Raw genomic sequence first — 19,411 nt, 5'->3', positions numbered from 1 at the left:
CTGCAAATAAACATTGTCTTTATGTGCCAAAATAAAGTCTCTGAAGTTAAAGTGCCTGTTCCAATCAATCTTACATTTCAATTGGCAGCAGCTTTTTTTTCTAGACTTGAGAATGGATTCTGGAATCTCACCCTACAGATCTTTATTGAGCCATCTTAATAACCGGCAAGCCATCTGACCTGCTGCAATAAATCCTTCTTATTCCAGTAGTCTAACGGGGACTCTCTTCTGTGCCTCAGAATACTGACCGAGACAAAACCCCAAATTTACAGAACACATTAAAGAATTCGTTTTTCATTTATTTAGTATATTTTTACAGGAAAGTCAGTGAATAATCACTGACCCAGATAACAGGCTTCCCTCTGATTTCTTTCCCTCTCACTGCATTACTTTCTGCTTCCTTCTCTCTGCTCCTCGGCTTTTCTTTCTTAGTGACACATGGAACCATGATGTGTCCAGGACTTGACACAGTATAGTAACGTCACCACGGGTCCTCCCCGTGGGGGCATCTGCCCTTTCACGCACAGAATGCTCTCCAACTGGAGAGTAATGGACAGACTTAAAACCTTCAGCAAAGGGGGTGCCTGGCTCAGTCGGTAGAGCACACAACTCTTGATCTCGGGGCCGTGAGTTTGAGCCCCACGCTGGGCGTGAGCCTACTTTTTAAATAAATAAATAAATAAAACAAAAAATAGCAAAAAAACCTTCAGCCAAAAAGAAAGAAGTACCAGAGCATCTAAATGGAAGGCTGTGCGCCTGGAAGAATAAATCAGAGCAAATCAGTGTGAGTACAGGGGACAGTAAAAAAGTTTCCTTCTTTGACGAGAAGGAAACCCGTCTGCTCAACCATATGGAAGGGTGGCCAGAGCAAGCCTGTGCAAATCAAGAGCCGGGAGGCAGGCCCGTGGGGCACTTTGGCAGCACCTGGAAAGCCCAGAGAAACAGCAATCGTGTGGCGCCAAAGATAAGCTGTGGTTCTGAGGAAAACCCACATCCTGCCCACAGGCCACCTGAGCTGGGACCCGGCCCCTTCCCCGACCTGCATGGGGTCTGTCCTCAGAACTAGGAAAGCAGGGCAGAGTGTCACAGCTGCCTTGGGGTCACAGCAGGCAGGGGGGCAGGGAGGACTCAGAAGGATGCCACCCTGCCCAAGCAGGTGGGTGTGGTCGGTTCCCCCGCACCATTTAGGAAGGCCATAGCCTCAGGGACTGTTGGACTGCAGGGCTGTAGCTACAGACATAAGGGCAAGGACCATGAGCCAGCCGGGCCATTGCTGAGAGCTGCTGCTCCCTCCATGACTCCACCTCTCTGGGCTTACCTGCTTCAGATTCGAGACTCCACACCCACTGCAGGGCTGAAGGCCAGGCCCTGCCACTTGCTGGAGGTGGGGACTGAAGCAAATCTCCTCGCCTCGCTGGAGAAGGGCGTCCTTGATTAACATGGGAATAATCCCAGCAGGTGCTGCCTTGCGGGCAGTGGGAAGACACCTCAGTGCCCAGCACTGAGCCAGCGATCCATGAATGAAGATCACTGTAGTAGGTCCCAGGACCACTGAGGTCTTGGGTGATGACCTGCATCCCACTGTTTGCCACACCAGGCATTTTATGCAGGGGAAACTGAGGTCTCAGAAGACCATGCCAGAGGAGTCCTGCCCTGGACTTGTTACGACTTCACAGCCCTGGATCTGCGTTTTGCCTCTTGCACCTGCTAGCTGGGTGACCGTGGACTATTTTCTGGACCCCTGCTCCTCCATCAACTGGGGATAAGAATGACAGTTCCTATGTGATATGATGGTAGTGGAGATTGAATGAAATCATGGAGGTAAACGCTTCACTGCAAAAATGATGACTCTGTATCATCACCGTGGCCACCAAAGAGGTCCCTTCCCCTCTCCCTCCTGCCTGGAGGCTTGTCCTCCAGAATGGTGGGCAGCTCGGCAGCAGGACAGAGGACATCTTTGTCCCTTTCCCTCTGTCTGCATCTTGGGGAGACTGGGCAACACTGGGACGAATGGTCACCATGACAACACAATCGCTTTACTAGTAACTTGGAGACTCTTTTGAGCGAGGGGACGGAGGAGGGACCATCTCTTCTTTGCCATAGGCAGGTCTAAGACTCTCCTGAGGCTCAGGGGGAGGAGGCTGGAGCCTGGGTCTAGTTCTTTCCATTCTGCTACACTGTCTGGCCCATGAGATGGGCCCCTCAGAGAGAAACGTTCCAGGCTCTCAAAGGGCTGCCAAGGGTGCCCCGGGAAGGGCCAGAGGCTTGGGCTCTTGCTGGTCCTTCTCCTCATCCAAAATTTGGAACCAGAGAAAAACCCAAAAAGACAACTCCATGAGTTTTTTTTTTTTTTTCTAGTGATGCTGTCATCACCTGGTCTGTTGGGCAGCAGCCTGGAGCAGCCCCTGTATCACATGACAGTTCCACAGAGACCAGATGCCTGGGGTTCATCACCAGCACAGCACAGCGTCAACCGGAAAAAAGAAGAGACTCAGGAGTCCAGTGTCCCCTCCCACACTGAGAGCGATGTCAGGCAGAGTCCGGCATGGCCCATCTCCAGCTGGCCCAAACCTGTCTGTTCCTGCTCAGAGGAAAAGTGGGACCCATCCTCCAGCACATTTCCTGGGAGGTCCCTTGAGATATTAAATGGTTTACAGAAAGCTGTAGCAAGAAGGGTGTTTTCGGATTATTTGCCTGCAGGATGGGAGTGGATTTCTGCAGAAACAGCCACCTCCCTTCTGAGAACAATGCCTCTGGCCTCTCCATGTGCACCTGAAAATCTGGCTAGGATTGCTAGAGACAAAAGGAAAAATCTGTCTCCCCGTCTTGTTCTCTGGTCTTCCTCTGGTCAGCTCTGGCCTGAACTTGGCCTATGAGGGTGACCAGAGTCTGAGGGCCCCACGGTGCAGTGTGGTAGCACACCTTGCTTGCCACCTCTGCCTCCCAGCCTTCCCCGCTCCATGTGGAGCGGCCAAGCCAGGTCCCGAGACAGAAATAAGTCCAGGATGGAGCTGACATGACATCCTCTCGGAACCTGGAGAGACGTCAGCAGGTAGGAGGTGACCAAACCTTTACTCAACAAGCACATCTGACTGTGTCCCACCCCAGCTTAAAGGACAAAGTTCTAGTTCCTTAGAAAGGCAGCAGGCCAGGCATTCTAGGATCGGATCCTGGCTACCGTCCAGCTCTCTCCCTCCAACTCCCCAACTCACATATCACCAATGTCCCCCAAACAAATAAAGTGGTTTCAGAGACCACCTTCACACCCACTCCCACAAATGGGCCCTTCATAAGCCTAAAACACCTTCTAAGAACACAAAACTCCTCAGAGAAAGGCCAGATAAACAGACTTTCAGATGTGGAAACTGAGGCATGGAGAGAGTAAAGCATTCACTGGGTCAGCGGTTCACAAAGTATAACTTGGTCCAGAAAGCCCCTACAGACCCCCAAAATCCTTGGGAGACTTTCCAAGATCCTTGCAAGACTATTGTAATAATCATACTAAGATGTTTTCTGGCCTTTGGGCTCTCACTCTTTCATGAGTGCACAGTGGAATTTTCCAGAAGCTCCACAATAGATAATCACACCACAGACTGACTACAGACGCTGACATGGGAATCCAGCTGATTTCTCTTAAGCCAGATAGCGAAGAGATTTGCAAAACTATGAAACAATGCCATTCTTCTCTCTACACATTTTTCTGCTTGGAATTTATAGTGGCTTTTATTAAAAAGATGTCATCTTGTTAAATATAATGTGTTTGTTATTTTTAAAGGAGTATGTTGTAAATGTCTCCATTTTAGCATCTAATATAGTATATATCAATAGATAATCCAAACCCATAATCAACAGATAATCCATAGAAAATCTCTTTTGTGTCTTCTATTATTCTTAAGAGTGTCAGGGTGTCATCAGACTGCGCAGCTCACAGACTCCTGTAGCGAGCAGGGTTCATCGCAACCTACAGGCCTGTCACCTGCCACCAAACCACGATTTACATGGTTTTCCTCCACGCTCCCACCCTCCCCACCTGTTTCCTCACACCAGGTTAGACAAGCGGAGCGCAGGAGACAGAGCTCGAGTTTTAAAAGCGTGGTTGTTCTACAGTCCCAACCCCATCACTTCCAAAATGTGCATCTGTGGGAAAATGATCTTGCCAGTCTGTGCCTGGTTCCTCCCCTGTAAAGAAGGCAGAGCAGAGAAGAGACTTAAAGTTGTCTAGGATCTCTTCCTCCCTTCTTTCTTAGTCACAGCACCTTCAATTTTCAATCATCCCCTAAGCATGTGCCCACTGGGAACAAAGACTCCATTTCTTCCCTTCCCCGGCAGCTGTGAGTAGGCATAACTAAGCTTTGCCCAGAAGGGTATAAGCAGAGGGATAACGGACCACGTTCTAGGCAATGTCCTCAAAAGGAAAGGGTGCTTCTCTCTCAGCCCCTTCTCTCCCCACTGCTGGAATGCAGCTGTGATGCCTGAGGTGAGAGCCGCCATCTTGGACCATGAAGTGGAAGCTCCAGGCCAACAACAACAGAAAAACGAGACCCAAGGACCCTGGGTCCCAACACCAAGGCATCCTGTGCTGGCCCTGGACATCCTACCTGAGCTTCTTTATGCCAAGAGAGAAAGAAACTTCTCTGTTACTTTAGGTGTCTCATCACTCACAGGGGGACCTACTCCTCACGGACACAGACAGCAATACCTACGGAAACCGGCTGCTGCAAAGTAAGACTGAACAACTTTACATGGGAAAGGCAGTCGAGGGCCTATCCCTAGTGCCACTAGCCTATTGTCAATAGCAGCCACACAGCGCAAAAAAGGCTCCTCCTCAAAAAAAAAAAATAATAATAATAATAATATAATAATAATAATAATAATAAAATAAAATAAAATAATTTAAAAAAAGGCTCCTCCTCAGCTCTCTGCAGAGCCATTGTGGCAGAGACGCAAGCGACGGTCAGCTCGTTTGCTCGCTCCCAGCATGTCCCTGGCTCCAGTGCCGGGCAGCAGCTACCTCCATCTTCCTCCATCTCGTCTGCAGTGCCAGCAGCTGGCGGGAGAGATCCAGCCCCAGCTCCGTCAGCCCATGACTTCACGCTGCCTGGGCGGGTGTGCAGAGCCAACGGCGGCCCAACTTAATCACATTTGCAGTTCGTTAAAGAAGTCCAGGCCTCTTCCCTGGGGATGCCGAGCCCAGTCCGAGGGAGCGAGGGAGTGGGAGAGAAAAGCAGCCCATCTCCCCAGCGGCAGACAGGCAGGCGGGGAGGAGACCTAAAGCTTAGCTATTGTGTTTGTTCCCAAACAGCTGACCAAGGAGAAGGGAGGGGGCATTCCTAGGACTGAAGTGAACAAAGGAAGGAGAAGCTAATATAGAGAGTGCAAGATTGTTCACCCCGGCCCTGATCTTTCCAGCCCTGGGGTGGGTGCTCTCTGGCTGGCCCTGGAGGAGGTATAGAGGCGCCTGGCGCCTGAACAGGTCCAGAATAGTGGGTTCAAGAATTCACCCCCGTGGCAGGGCGTAGTTTCTCATTGGTCAGTTGGCAAGGATGGATGGGGGAGGGTTGCTGATTCTATTTATATCTTCTGGCTGGCCTGGGACTCCCACCCACATTCCAAGATCTGGCTCACAAAGCCCCCATGAAACTGGTCAATAGATTTCCACCAAATGGATGTTCTTTGTTTTTTTGTGAGGTTTTTTTTTCTTTTTTCTTTTTTTTTTTTTTTCCGCAAAGTTGGACATTCCTCTCTCTGAGATGACTAGGGTACAGCCCTCATGAGGAATAGGGTAACTGGATATGTCACAGAAGTCCCCATATTCCAAAGGACCCTCCTTACCCTCTGCCCTGGTCTCCTGGAAGGTATCTGAGCAATTGTCAGGGACCAGGGCAGGGCTCAGTGGGCTGGGATGTGGGCCAAGCACCATTCCCAGGTTCCCAGTTTGGGGTCTGTCCAAACCCTGGGATGGAACCACTCTAATCATCCTGCTCCCAGTGAGGAAAGATCGTCAGCTCTGTGCTAAGAGCTGATTCCCAGAGCCACAATACCACTCACCATTCTTATGGCAATCTCACCTACAGATCCAAGATGGCATTTATGTTGTTCTCTTTTATGGTTGTTCAGTTTCCCGAATGCGTTTTGTCCCTTGAACAAGATTGCAGATCCAATCCACACAGATTACTATCACCCAAGCCCCATAAAATACCTCAATAAATACGTACGCATGGGCACCATCAGATTCTTGCTCATTCTTGTCCTCATCAGGGAAAGGAAAAGGAAAAGAAAGCCACTTTTGTTAATTTTGTTAAAGGATTTTGAGATTGTTATGTTAGGAAGCCATTTGAACTGAAAACTTGAGGACTAGGACCTTATCTGACCCTCCTCAAGGGTTTGTCAAATAAATACTGCTTGACTGGGGGAAGTCTCTGGAATCCTGTGGCAGCCCCTGATCTCTGTTATAAGACTAGACCCCAAAGCACACCGGTCAAGGTCACCCCCAACCCACCACAAGCACAGGGGCTCACTGCCGCTCTGAATCATGATAAGCCTAAGATTCCTAACATCGATGAAAAAAATTTCTTCTGCTCCAGACACCTGCCTGATTTCGCTGCTGCTGCTGCAGGACAACTGACCCCTGGAGGGCCGAGTAATATATGGTGTACTCAGTCTTCCAGGAAAGACTGGTCATCTTGAGGACCAACTCTGGGGAGGTATACAGAAAGAACTCTTGGGGTGGGGGGCCTGAAAGCATCCTCACATTCAGGTAGCAGCAGCAAAAGCAAGAGATGGTCTTCCCAGTCTGGGGGAGGTGATCCTGGGGAGGAGGATGGCTGCAGCAACTGTGTTTGCCAGTGGAAACAAGGTCAAGGTCACGGCCATCGAGTAGAGTTCTGCAGGGTGTCCAGCGCACAGCAGCAACATGCTGAGGCCTTATCTTTCACACCGTAGAATCACACAGGATCCACGTACATTCTATGCACATTTCTAATGCTTATTATGGCAATTTCCCAACAGGGAGCAGTAAAGTGCCTTGAGGAAGGCGCCCCTTTGTCTAATTAGTAAGAATATTGGGTGGACTAGCTGTCATAGTGAGGACTAAGGACAAAGACAGGATCCTTTCATAAGGTTCAGCCCTTGCTGACAGTACCCAGACTAACAGAATGTGAATTAAAAAAAAAAAAAAAAGGCAACCTAAGACTCTTTCTAAAATGTTCATTATGTAGTAGAGTTACCTGCAAATTAACATCAATTATCTAAGCATTTAGAGCTTGGGGCTTTTTATTACTAGGTCTGCACCCTGAGCTCCAGACTCCAGCAGCCCTACCCTCTGTTTCAAAGGCTGAAAAAAACCTGGAAATTTGCATGCAATCAAACAAGGCATTATTCAGTCCCAGCAGGGAAGGGGGGGGGGGGGGTTGTTGGCATAACAAGGAAACATTCATCAGCTAGGTATAAGTAATATGACCGGGCTCAGAATAAGCTGACTCCTGGCTACCAGCGTGGAAAGGAGAGCGCCAGAGAAGGGGGAGAAGAGATTCTGGCGGCTCTCAAGAAAAGTTCTTGGGTCAAAGTAGCCTTCCCCACAGAACACTCTGCCACAGCAAATGGTCCTTAGAGCCACAATGGCAAGCTCTTGTAAGTGATGCCCGTTTACCAGACCTGACTTTTGAACCCGGTGGCCCAGGGGACCAAGCAGGTGGAGAACAATTCCAGAGCCTGCACTAATCACCTCCCGGGAGAGGAGTCGTTGCGCTTCCCAGCCAATGAGGGCGCCCGGTCTTGGGTGAACACAACCTGATTGGCGGAGACCTAGCCAGGTCCGTCTTCGCAGGTAAACAACCTGATACTACTTCTGAGCTTAAAGAAGCCTACGCCTGGGGAGGTCTGGCGTGTCTGGGGGGCCTCAGCCCAGCACTAAGAACTTGGAAACCAGTTTCTCAGGCTGCTCCCAGGACACTGGTTAGTGAGGACTTCAACGCACCCAGGAGACAAAGTGAGTAGCACGCCTGCAGCTGGAGCCTCCAAAAGGCAACCCCGGAGACAAACAAGGCTTCTCATGGATTCTTCCTGCCTCCCTCCCTCCCCTTTGTCTCCAGCAGACAGAGTGGCCTAGGATCAGGTTCGCCATGTGAAAATCCTGTCTTCACTTCCCACCTCTTAGGGATAGGTGAGAGTATCCCTTTCTATCCCAAGGGTGGGGGAATATTTGTCCAGCGCTTCTTGGCACTGGCCTGTGTTTGCAAAGTACAGTGAGACAAAGTCCATGCTCTGGAGAAGCGGATTCAGCATTAGAGGTACTTAGGTGACACGCAACCCCACCTCCCCACGGGGGCACCCCCGGCCTAATCCCGCGGCTGCCTAGAGAACACTGAAGGGCAGGAGAGGGGAAGCGCCTGCCCGCCACAAAACAGGAAGCTAGAAAATAAAGACAGAAATGACCAAAATCTCCCTTCCTGCCCCTCACCGCACCTGATTCCTGGAGGGCCCTCCATCTGAAATTACTCGGATTGCCAAGCAGCTCTAGAAGAAAATTTGGCTTCGGTCACATACCCCCTCCTCAGCGTGGATATGTTTAGACACCTTCTCTCCTTCTAACCTCAGTCTCTGCTCAGCTCCCCCAAAAGGAACTGGGTTATAATTGGGAAGAGGGGAGGAGAAGAGAAAGGAATGAATTTTGGATCTTATGCTTAAAGCACTGCGTGTGCTTGGCCTCTTCCCATGATCACGGTATAGCCCCTGCAGCCGAGAGCCCAGACAGCCGGAGGACGCCAGGAGTCAAGAAATAATAATTAATAATAACAAGAACAGCGCCTACAGTTGAGCCCCACTGCCCTAAACACTCCATACAGATTCTTTCTCTCTTACCCTTCCAGTGACCCTCTGTAGCAGCTGCTCTTCCTATGCCCATTTTACGCATGCAGAAACTGAGGCTCGGACAAGGCAAGTGTCTTCCCCAGAGTTACAAAGCCAGGAAGTGGCCTGACCCCAAACCCATATCCTTAGCATCATGCAGAGGCCCATGGAGGAGAAAAAAAATCGAGGGGCTACCAAGGGCAATCACCAGATATTTCAAAAGTTTTCCTGAAAAGAAGAGTAAACTACCCTCTTCCACACAACAGCACCCTCCTCCCGGGTGTTAGAATTTGGTCGGCCTTAGTCGGTTGCCAGGACTGGGCTACGGTCCAGGTGACACAGATGTTTATGGACAAGCCGGAAACCTAGCACCGCTGAAACCTTGGAAACCCAAGAAAAAGAGGCATTCGGATCGTGCTTGTTTAGAAATTAGAAATTGTGTTTACAATCTTGGCAGCTGGACTAAATAAGCTAGAATATTTTCCTGTGCCTGACAAAGTCCTTGGTTCCAAACATCAGATTGTTCCACAAAAATGGAAAAGGCTCACTACCTGAGTTACCAGCTAGCAATGAAAGTCTCTTGTGCTAAGGTAGGGGAGTGTGTGTGTGTGTGTGTGTGTGTGTGTGTGTTTCTTTTGCTTCTGGAGCAGGAGAGGCTGGAGTTTCTCTACTTCTGGGCAGAGCTGGGTAAATCAGACTTCTGCAAGCTGCAAATGGGGCATCGATACCGTGGAGGTAGTCCCAATCTCCAGACACATAACAACACCCACTGAACATTTATCGAGACTTATGGGAAACTGTCTCTCTAGCCCAATCCAGTGAAACATACAGTGTTCTAGAGCCGAAAGGAACCCTAAGAATCCTGGAAGCTGTCTCCTCAGGGAAAACTCAAGGACCACAGGCAGAGATAATGAGCCACCTGAGGCAATGAGGCCAGAGCTGCAGACACCAGGGAGCCAGACACGGGGAACTCTGACTCTGCAGCCTGTCAGTGGCTGACACTGGACAGGTACCTAGCCTCCCAAGGCTTTGCTTTCCTCATTGCTCTGGAGAACTGTGGAGGCCCACTGTGGCCCTGGAGGCCTGTCATGGCTGTGCACCAGAGGCCGCCCTCTTACTGTGGACTGGAGCAGGGTGGTTGCTCCCTGGGTGGGGGCTGGGGACGGCTCTCTACGGGGGATGTCCAGAGCAGTGTGGATGCCCTTCAAAGCCAAGGACTCATCCCCTCACGGCTAACAGGGCTGGCGCCTAAGGGCTCACAGCTGAGTCGCTGCAGGCATTGCCCTCAGTCCAAGAGAACTGTCCCGCCTCCCTGCCCCAAAGGAAGCCTATATCTGATGACCAAGTGGTCAGTTCAGGCTTGCCTAGTGGGACTTGCCTAGTAGCTTGCCCAGGTTTCAGAGCTCCCTAAAGGATCTGCCTTGTGAGTACGTGGCAATTCACTCTCCCCACTGCCCAGTGCTGCCTTTCTCACTTCCTTACAGATGCTGCTTCTGAGAAGGTCTCCAGTCACTCCCTGCCCAGGAGACCTGACTCACACCATCCCCAAGAAATCTTATCCCCCAGACAGTGAGTGTGTGCCACAGCCTCAATAGGGCCATCCCTGTGCTGACAAGAGCCCAGCTTCACCCAGAGCCATGCTGCTTCTCCTCTCTCAGCCCCAGAAGCCGGACCCCATGGGGGAGAGGGGTCATCCCTCAAGGGAGGTCTGCCCCCTACCCATGAAACATCAACCTCTTAACACCCCACCCACCATGGTACAAGGCCACCCCTGCAGAAGGTAGAGGCATGGTACAGTCCTGCCACCCTCTCCCACCAGACCCCCTCCTCTCCAAGGGGGAGGGTCTGGTAGTGGGGTTGCAAGGGACAACTCTGAAGGGGAAGAAGCTGCCATGTGGTTAGAAAACGGGCTGTGGGGAAAGGGATGGGAGGTGCCACCATCTGTCCTGAGTCTCAGGACAGAGGCACACACAGATAATTAAGGCCATGTGACCACGGAGGTATTGACTGGACTGATGCAGCCACAAGCCACGGAATGCCACAGCCACGAGAACCTGGGAAAGATTTGCCCCTAGAGCCTTCCTAGAGAGGGCGGCCCTCCTGACACCTTGATCTTGGCCCAGGAATACTAAATTCAGATTTCTGGCCCCTAGAACTATGAGAGAATACGCTTCCATTGCTGTAAGCCACTGATTTTGTGACTAATTTGCCACCACAGCCTCAGGAAAATATTATCACGTACAGGTTGGACACCTCAGGCTCACCTCCCTCCTCTCCGCTCAGCTTCCCTGACTATAAAGCAACCCCCTGCCAGCTCTTACGCTGGTAAGACCTTGGGGCTTTGCCCTCCTATTCATAGTTTCTAACAACACTCGTTGAACGCCTCAAAAGGAATCGTTTCCCGTTGCAGAATTTCAGACAAGCGGTACGTGATGATGGAGATATTTGGGGACAAGAGAGGGCATTAGAATGTAAAACAGAAAAGTCTGGCTGTTCACTCTACCAACTCCTTAGACCCATTTTCAGAGGTGCAGGCCCAGAACAGTATTGGATTCAAGCTAACCAGACTCTGGCCACAGTTGGTTTTCAGGAAAAAAGGGGCCCGTGGGAACCCTTCTTTGAAGAGCCAGAGGGACTCACAGAGGTAGGCCCACTCTGTGTCTCAGTGGAGGACCTGAGACAGGATGACTTTCTGCCTCTTAATCCCAGAAGACCCACTCCATTCAGACCACCCCAGCCGTGGCGGTACCCACCTGCTGCATATCCTCTGAGGTGACATTGCATGGGCTGCCAGGAGGGGACACCCGTTTGCACCGTTGTTCCCCGCTGCTCAGGGCCCAGGAGTTGGCAAAGTCGTAGGGGTCCGAGGTCAAGGTCCCTGTGGAGAAGGTTTCAGGAACAAAGTCACAGTTAAGCCTGAGCCAGGACTTCTGAGTGAAAACTCTGGGTTTGTCGTCACCTGAATCAACCTTCCATTAGGTTGGTACATAGGCGCCTGGGGTGGGGAGTACCTTCTGTGCAGCGTTCAGCAGGTTACCACAGGGCACGGGGCTCAGAGCTCAGCCCGTGTGTGGAGAGGGGTGGCTGGACGGATGAGCACAGTGAGGAGGGCAGCGTGAAAGATGATGAGGAGCGTGCCCATCCACGCTGTCTCCCCGTCTTTGCACGCCTTTACCCTCTGTGCAGAATGTTCTCCACCCCCTAGTACCTTGGCTGCCTCGCTCATTCTTTGAGATGCAGCTCCAATGCCACTTCCTCCAGGAAGCCCTCTGAAGTAGTTCTGTTCCCAGCCCCCTGCCCCAATCTGTGCTCCCTCAGCACCCCTGCCTTCCTTCCATCAAAACTCTCATCGCCCTTTATGTGAGTATTCCTTTTGTTTATATTCATACTCCATTCAACCGTGAGCTCCCTAATTCAGGGTACAGGCCATGTCTCTTATCTCTGAATTCTTATCTGGTGCTTTGTAGACACTCAAAATGTTTTTTCAGATTGAAGGGAAGAATGTGACATGGAACCTGAGCCCCCAGTCATGGCATCCCCCGGGCTCTCACGGCATTGGGGCCTTAGACTTATACCGATCGTGCCTCCATCAGCTCCCACAACAGATGGGTCTACAGGCTTCCATGGCAAAGGAGAGTCCTAATACCCCTTCCGAGTCTTCACTGCCAAGGGACTAATGGAGCATTGAGGCAAACAGTCCTTTTGCATAACCAGGTCTGGAAGACTGAAGCATGTTTCAAGGTCAAATAATGTACTTGAGAATAGAAAATAAACTATCCTTGGGGAAGGAAAAGCAGGACCATGTAAGTATTATCAGCTGCCATCTGGCGTGTCATCAGCAGGGAAAACGGCACCCTTCAAAGATTCACTTCCTAATTCCTGAAACCTATGAGTATTCACTTATAGGGCAAAAAGATGTGGTTAAGTTTTTAAGGATCTTAAGAGGAAAAGCTTATCTTGGATTATCTAAGTGGGCCTTGGATCCAATGACACGTATCCTTATCAGAGGGAGGCAGCAGGAGGAGAGACAGAGACACACACAGAGACGTGATGTGACGGTAGTTGGGAGAGGCAAGGAACAGGTTCTCCAGTAGGGCCTCTGGAGGGGTGCAGTCCTATCAACACCTTGATTTTAGACGTTGGGCCTCCTGAACTTGTGAGAGAATAAACTTCTGTTGTTTTAAGCCATGGGAAAAGCCAAAGGGAATTTAAATTTGTGGAGTTTCTACTGTGTGTCAGGCATTATAAGTGCCCTCTGGGTTCTTAGTCACCATGCCACACAGGCTTGTCCACTTTCTAATATACCATGAGAGCTCCAAAAACTTCAGGTAATACCATCTTTGTATGGAGGTTATAAGACAAATATGCTTAAAATTATTACTATAAAGAAGAAATTGAAACCTAATACAAGGAGACAAGACAATAAGAAAAAACAAGAGAGTTGAAGAAGGACCAAATTTACCTTCTAAAGCTACAAATGTAGTCATGAAATAGAAAGAAAACCCAATTGGTGGGTTAAACATCATCTGGAAATTAGAGTTGAGGGAACTAGTGAACCAGAAGATAGATCTGAGTAGTGAAGGGCTGATGAGCCAGCTGTCTGGGGAAACGCAAAGTCCTGATTTTTAGGATTTGCTGATTTCCATGCAGCAGATACTCCCACCATGGCCAGTTTCTAACTACCAGTCTGGCAGTACGGAATGCAGACCTGGTAAAGACACATGCAACCAGTTCTCACCAGCCAGCATGAGTGCACCACCCAAAAAGCAACAAAGAGGAATAGAGAGATAGAAAAATGAAAGTAAGGTTTAAAAAAAAAAAAGGATGGAATAAAAATATCTGATATATGTCTAACAGATAGAAAATGACTGAAATTTTTCTACATCTGATGGAAGATAGGAGTCCTCAGCTCAGGTTCAGGAATCACAGCCTCACGCAAGATAATAAAAATAAGACTGGGGCACCTGGGTAGCTCAGTTGGTTAAGCATCTACCTTTGGCTCAGGTCATGATCCCAAAGTCCTGGGATTGAGTCCCACACTGGGCTCACTGCTCAGCAGGGAGCCTGCTTCTCCCTCTGCCTTCACTCCTCCCAACTTGTGCTCTCTCTCTCTCCTTTCTCTCAAATACATAAGATCTATTTTTTAAAAGATAATAAAAATAAAACCCACATCTAGATACAACATAGTAAAATTCCAGAATGCCAAGAACAGAGATGACTTGTGTACAAAGATAAAAGATATTATCTGCAATGAAATAACAATTGGACTGACAATCTACTTCTCCAGAACAACAATGGAACAGCCTCTTCTAAAGTACTATGAGAAATAACTGATGTCCTAGATTTCTATACCTAGCTAAAGCGTCGTGTAAGAATGAGAGGGTGGGGACGCCTGGGTGGCTCAGTTGGTTAAGCAGCTGCCTTCAGCTCAGGTCATGATCCCAGCGTCCTGGGATCGAGTCCCACATCAGGCTCCTTGCTCGTCAGGAAGCCTGCTTCTCCCTCTGCCTCCGTCTGACAGTGCTCACTCTCTCTCTCTCTCTCTGACAAATAAATAAAATCTTTAAAAAAAAAAAAAAAAGAATGAGAGGGTGTTTATTCCAGTTACCGCTATTATCACTACCAGACCCTGAATGAAGGAAGAACTGAGGGATGTTTTTTTTTAAAAAGTAGAAATTGAACCTAGAAAAAAAGAATAAGATACAAGAGGAAATTATGAGCAAAGAATCTGTTAAACATGAAGATACATCTAAAGAAGCACTGATTGGGGAGCCTAGGTGGCTCAGTGGGTTAAAGCCTCTGCCTTTGGCTCAGGTCATGATCCCAGGGTCCTGGGATCGAGCCCCACATCGAGCTTTCTGCTCAGTGGGGAGCCTGCTTCCTCCCTCTCTCTCTGCCTGCCTCTCTGCCTGCTTGTGATCTCTGTGTGTCAAATAAATAAATAAAATCTTTAAAAAAAATAAAAATAAAGAAGCACTGATTGTGTCAAGCTATAATAATAACACCAAATTTGGTGGTATTCAAAAAAGGTAGAGGGGTCAGTGAAGTAGTGAGGAGAGAAGTAACATTTTAAAAAGCAGCAATAGGGCGCCTGGGTGGCTCAGTGGGTTAAAGCCTCTGCCTTCGGCTCAGGCATGGTCCCAGGGTCCTGGGATCGAGTCCCGCATTGGGCTCTCTGGTCAGCGGGGAGCCTACTTCCTTCTCTCTCTGTCTCTGCCTGCCTCTCTGCATACTTGTCATCTCTGTCTGTCAAATAAATAAATAAAATCTTTAAAAAAAATTAAAAAATTAAAAGCAGCAATAATAGAAAGCACAAAATAAGATGGTTAATAGAAATCCAAATACACCAGCACCACAGTTGAATATAAAATAAACGAAAAGAGGCAAAACTTCCCAGTAAGAAGGCAGGAGAGGTTAGGTTGCATTAAAATAACAAGAATGAGGGGCGCCTGGGTGGCTCAGTCAGTTAAGTGTCTGCCTTTGACTCAGGGCATGATCCTGGGCTCCTGGAATCAAGTCCTGCATGGGGCTTCCTGCTCAGCAGGGAGCCTGTTTCTCCCTCTTGTTCTCCCTCTGTGTTCTCTCTCTCAAATAAATAAAAAAAATCTTTAAAAAAAAAAAGCAATAAGTAATAAATAAAAAAGAACTGCCACCGGATTCAGCAATTCCAACTCTGGTTATCTACCCAAAAGAACTAAAGGCAGCGTCTTTTTTTTTTTTTTAAGATTTTATTTATTTATTTGACAGAGAGAGAAACAGCAAGAGAGGGAACACAAGCAGAGAGAGTGGGAGAGGTAGAAGCAGGCCTCCCGATATGGGACTTGATCCCAGGACCCTGAAATCACGACCTGAGCCAAGGCAAATGCTTAATGACTGAGCCACCCAGGCACCCCTGAAGGTAGGGTCTTGAAAAAATATTTGTACACCCCGGTTTGTTGCAGCATTATTCACTCTGGCAAAACATGGAAACAACCCAAGTGTCCGCCAAGGCATGAATGGATAAGCAAAACGTAGTAGATACATACAATGTACATTCAGGTTAAAAATGAAGGAAATTCTGACCTAAAGGGGATGAAGGGGTATGAACCTCCAGTCACAAAATAAATAAGTCACATAGGTGAAAAGTACAGCATGCAGACAATATGGTGAATAAGACTGTAAAACATGATTTGGTGACAGATGGTGATCACGCTTATCGCGATGAGCACTGAGTAATGTGCGGAAGTGTTGAATCACTATGTTGTCCACCTGAAGCCAAGATAACACTGGATGTTGATTATACTGCAATAAAAACGTGACTTTCTTCCTAAGGGTTTATTGTTAATAGCGATACTGCTTCAGAATATCCCACTTACATGTATAGTGTAAATGTGTACTATTTTACTCTGCAGGCACATTTGCGAGTCTATTAGCACTTACTTCAGGGCTCATTGTGACTGGCACTGTGTTTCTGACAAAAACGGACTTAAAGCACTTTCTTAAATTGTTGACAATCCTCGTCTGCTGTTGTTCTCAAAGCTGTTCTCTAGATGCTGAAATGTTTTACAAAACAAGGTGCAAATTTAGGGGCGCTTGGGTGCCTCAGTCGTTAAGCATCTGCCTTCGGCTCAGGGCATGATCCCAGGGTCTTGGGATCAAGCCCCATGTTGAGCTCCCTGCTCAGCGGAAAGCCTGCTTCTCCCTCTCCCACTCCCCCTGCTTGTGTTCCTTCGCTCGCTATAATCTCTCACTGTCAAATAAATAAATAAAATCTTAAAAAAAAACAAAACCCCACAAGGTACAAATTTAAAACAATGCCTGTGTTGAAATAAATGATTTAAATACCAAAAAAAGGGAAATTCTGATATACGCCTCAACACGTGGATGAATAGTAAAGCCATTATGCTAAGTGAAATAAGCCAGTCACAAAAAGACAAATACTGTATGACTCCATTTACATGAGGTACTTGGAGTAGTCAGAATCACAGAGACAGAATGTAGAATGGTGGTAGCCAGGGCTGGGAAAGAGGAGGGCCAAATGGGAAGTTATTGCTTAACGGGTATAGAGCTTCAGTTTTGCAAGAGAAAAAGAGTTCTGGAGACAGACACTGTGATTGATTGCATCAAAGTGTGAAAGGTACCTAATGCCATTGAAGTGTGTACTGAAAAGTGAGTAGGACAGTCAATATCATTTTATGTGTGTTTACCACAATTTTTTTTTAAGATTTTATTTATTTATTTGACAGACAGAGATCACAAGTAGGCAGAGAGGCAGGCAGACAGAGAGACACAGGGAAGCAGGCTCACTGCTAAGCAGAGAGCCCGATGCGGGGCTCAATCCCAGGACCCTGGGATCATGACCTGAGCTGAAGGCAGAGGCTTTAACCCACTGAGCCACCCAGGCGCCCCTGTTTACCACAATTTTTAAAATGGAGAAAAAAACCCTATACACGAATTTGGGGAAGGGGGAGCAGAGGGCAAATGAGAGAGAAAATCTTAAGCAGGCCCCACACCAGCACAGAACTTGATCTCATGACCCTGAAATCATAACCTGAACTGAAATCAAGGGTCAGATACCTAACCGACTGAGCTACACAGGCACCCCTGCATGACTGTTTATAGCAGCTTTATCCGTAATTGCCTAAGACTAGACACTTCCCTAGTGCATGGAAAAATGCATTGTAGCAGTACCCTTCAACAACTGACAGGAACAGTCTCCTGATACATCCAACCACACAGATGGATCTCTAAGGGATGATGTTAAATGAAAGAAGCCAGACATAGAAGGCGAAGTACTCCAAGTACAGTATGATCACAGTTACATGAACTTTGGAAAAATCAAAACTGTAGGATCAGAAAAAAGGGCAGTGGCTACCAGGGCTAGGGGCTCAGGGAGAGTTCACCTACAAAGGAGCACAAGAATTCTGGGCGGAGGATGCTCTTCCATAGTTTGTGGTGTTTCCATGGCTTTCCACTTTTCTGAAAGCTCTTAGACCTGGAAGAGTGGCCTTTACTGTATATGACTTATACCTTGATAAATGTGACCTTTAAAAATAATAATAATAAAACCCAGTTATGTGCTTTTTTCATGTAATACATCTGAAACAAAACCACACAGACCAATTGAGAGTATGAAAAAATACATGTCAAGCAAATACTTAAAAAAAAGTGAGGTACTTATATATTAATGTCAGATTTTAAGGCATAAGGCATTGTTAAAAATGGCAAGTCATTACATAAAAGGAACAGTTCACTAGAAAGATTCAATATTTCTAAAATCTAATTGCAAAGGCTCAAAATATATAGGGAACTTGATAGAATTACACGAAGTGCTTGACAAGTTCACCACCACAATACAGCTCTCTTAGTAAGGGTAGTTGAAGAAGACAAGAAGTAGTAAATATATAGAATATTTGCATAGCATAATTAACAAACTTAATTCAACAAGTAGAATCCTGCACCAATCAGAGAACACATTCTTTTGGAGCATAAAAGGATCATGTAGGAAGTCACAAACAAATCTCCTCAAATTTCTAAATTAGAAATCAATTTAGTTACAAAGATAACTTTGGAAATTCTAAACATCTGGAAATTTTGAACACGCTCTACAGGTTAAAAAGAATTCAATGGCAATTAGAAAATCCATAGAACTAAATGAAAATGAAAATACCATAATTGGTGTAGCTAAGATGACATTTAGAGGGAAATGTATAGCCTTAAAAATGTACATATTGGATGATACAGAGTTTGAGAAATCAGTGCTGGAGAAGATGAAAACAAATGATCTTACTATTCTCCAACATATACAGTGAAAGGAAAGGAATGGTCAACCGGTTCTCTAGATGCTCACCCCTTAATCAGTGGGTAGTGGGGCCATAAGGAAGAAGAAGAACTTATGTACAAATGTTCAGCTTCTGTAAGGAAGCATCACTGATTAAATGTTCACATAATTGAAGTTATCAAAAGACGATTAAAGATTGGTGGTTTCCACGTTGTCCATATTCTATTGCTCATGAACACACACATAGACCGGCCTTCTTGGACTACGGACCTCCCTTTATAGACTTCCTCCATGAAGTTCAATTGTACTCATTTGGGAGGGTCTGTTGAAACCATCCAGCATCTACCAACCATCTACCCTGTGCAAGCTTCTGTGGGCAACTCCAAGTTGAACCAAGCCAAGATGAACCAACCAACTTCCAAGATGTGCTTCGGGGGCAGGTCTAGGCAGTGGGATGGAATGCTCAGAGTTAAGGTTGGCAGAATAAACATGACATGCCTGGGGAGGGGTGTTAGTGAAGGTTTGTAAGCAGGGAAATGACAAACAATACCACAACTCCAGGGAAATGGTATCCGAGAGACACTTACCTTCCTGCGTCCTGAAGTCATCCTCAGCAAAGATGTTAAAGTCGCCACAGAGCCCACAGGTCTTGTTGAAGTATCTGTCTGATAGCAGGACTTGAAAGTTGCCACTGCCATCAATTTTGGCCACAAAGCCGTAGGCCTCACTGGACAGCTTGTAGTAGCCAGCCTCAGTCTCCAGGTACAGCCCATTGGAGGCATAGGGCATGGAGATGCTGGACGG

The 19,411-nt window shown here is 47.6% G+C and overlaps 1 protein-coding gene across 1 annotated transcript in view; it reads right to left on the bottom strand.

Annotated features, from left to right (window-relative positions):
- VWF (von Willebrand factor) overlaps positions 1–19,411 on the bottom strand; it is a gene marked incomplete at its 5' end in the record, with an annotated part of 133,092 nt that overhangs the window by 101,671 nt on the left and 12,010 nt on the right. The window contains 2 exons of the mRNA XM_080812067.1: positions 11,601–11,725; positions 19,195–19,403. Of these exons, the coding sequence (XP_080668193.1) occupies positions 11,601–11,725; positions 19,195–19,403 (334 nt within the window). The remainder of the gene's footprint in view (positions 1–11,600; positions 11,726–19,194; positions 19,404–19,411) is intronic.

The sequence above is a fragment of the Martes martes genome (genome assembly GCF_963455335.1).
Source record: "Martes martes genome assembly, chromosome: 8".
Lineage (NCBI taxonomy): Eukaryota > Metazoa > Chordata > Mammalia > Carnivora > Mustelidae > Martes > Martes martes.
The sequence above is the reverse complement of the archived record's forward strand: the minus strand, read 5'-3'. Positions and strand labels throughout refer to the sequence as shown.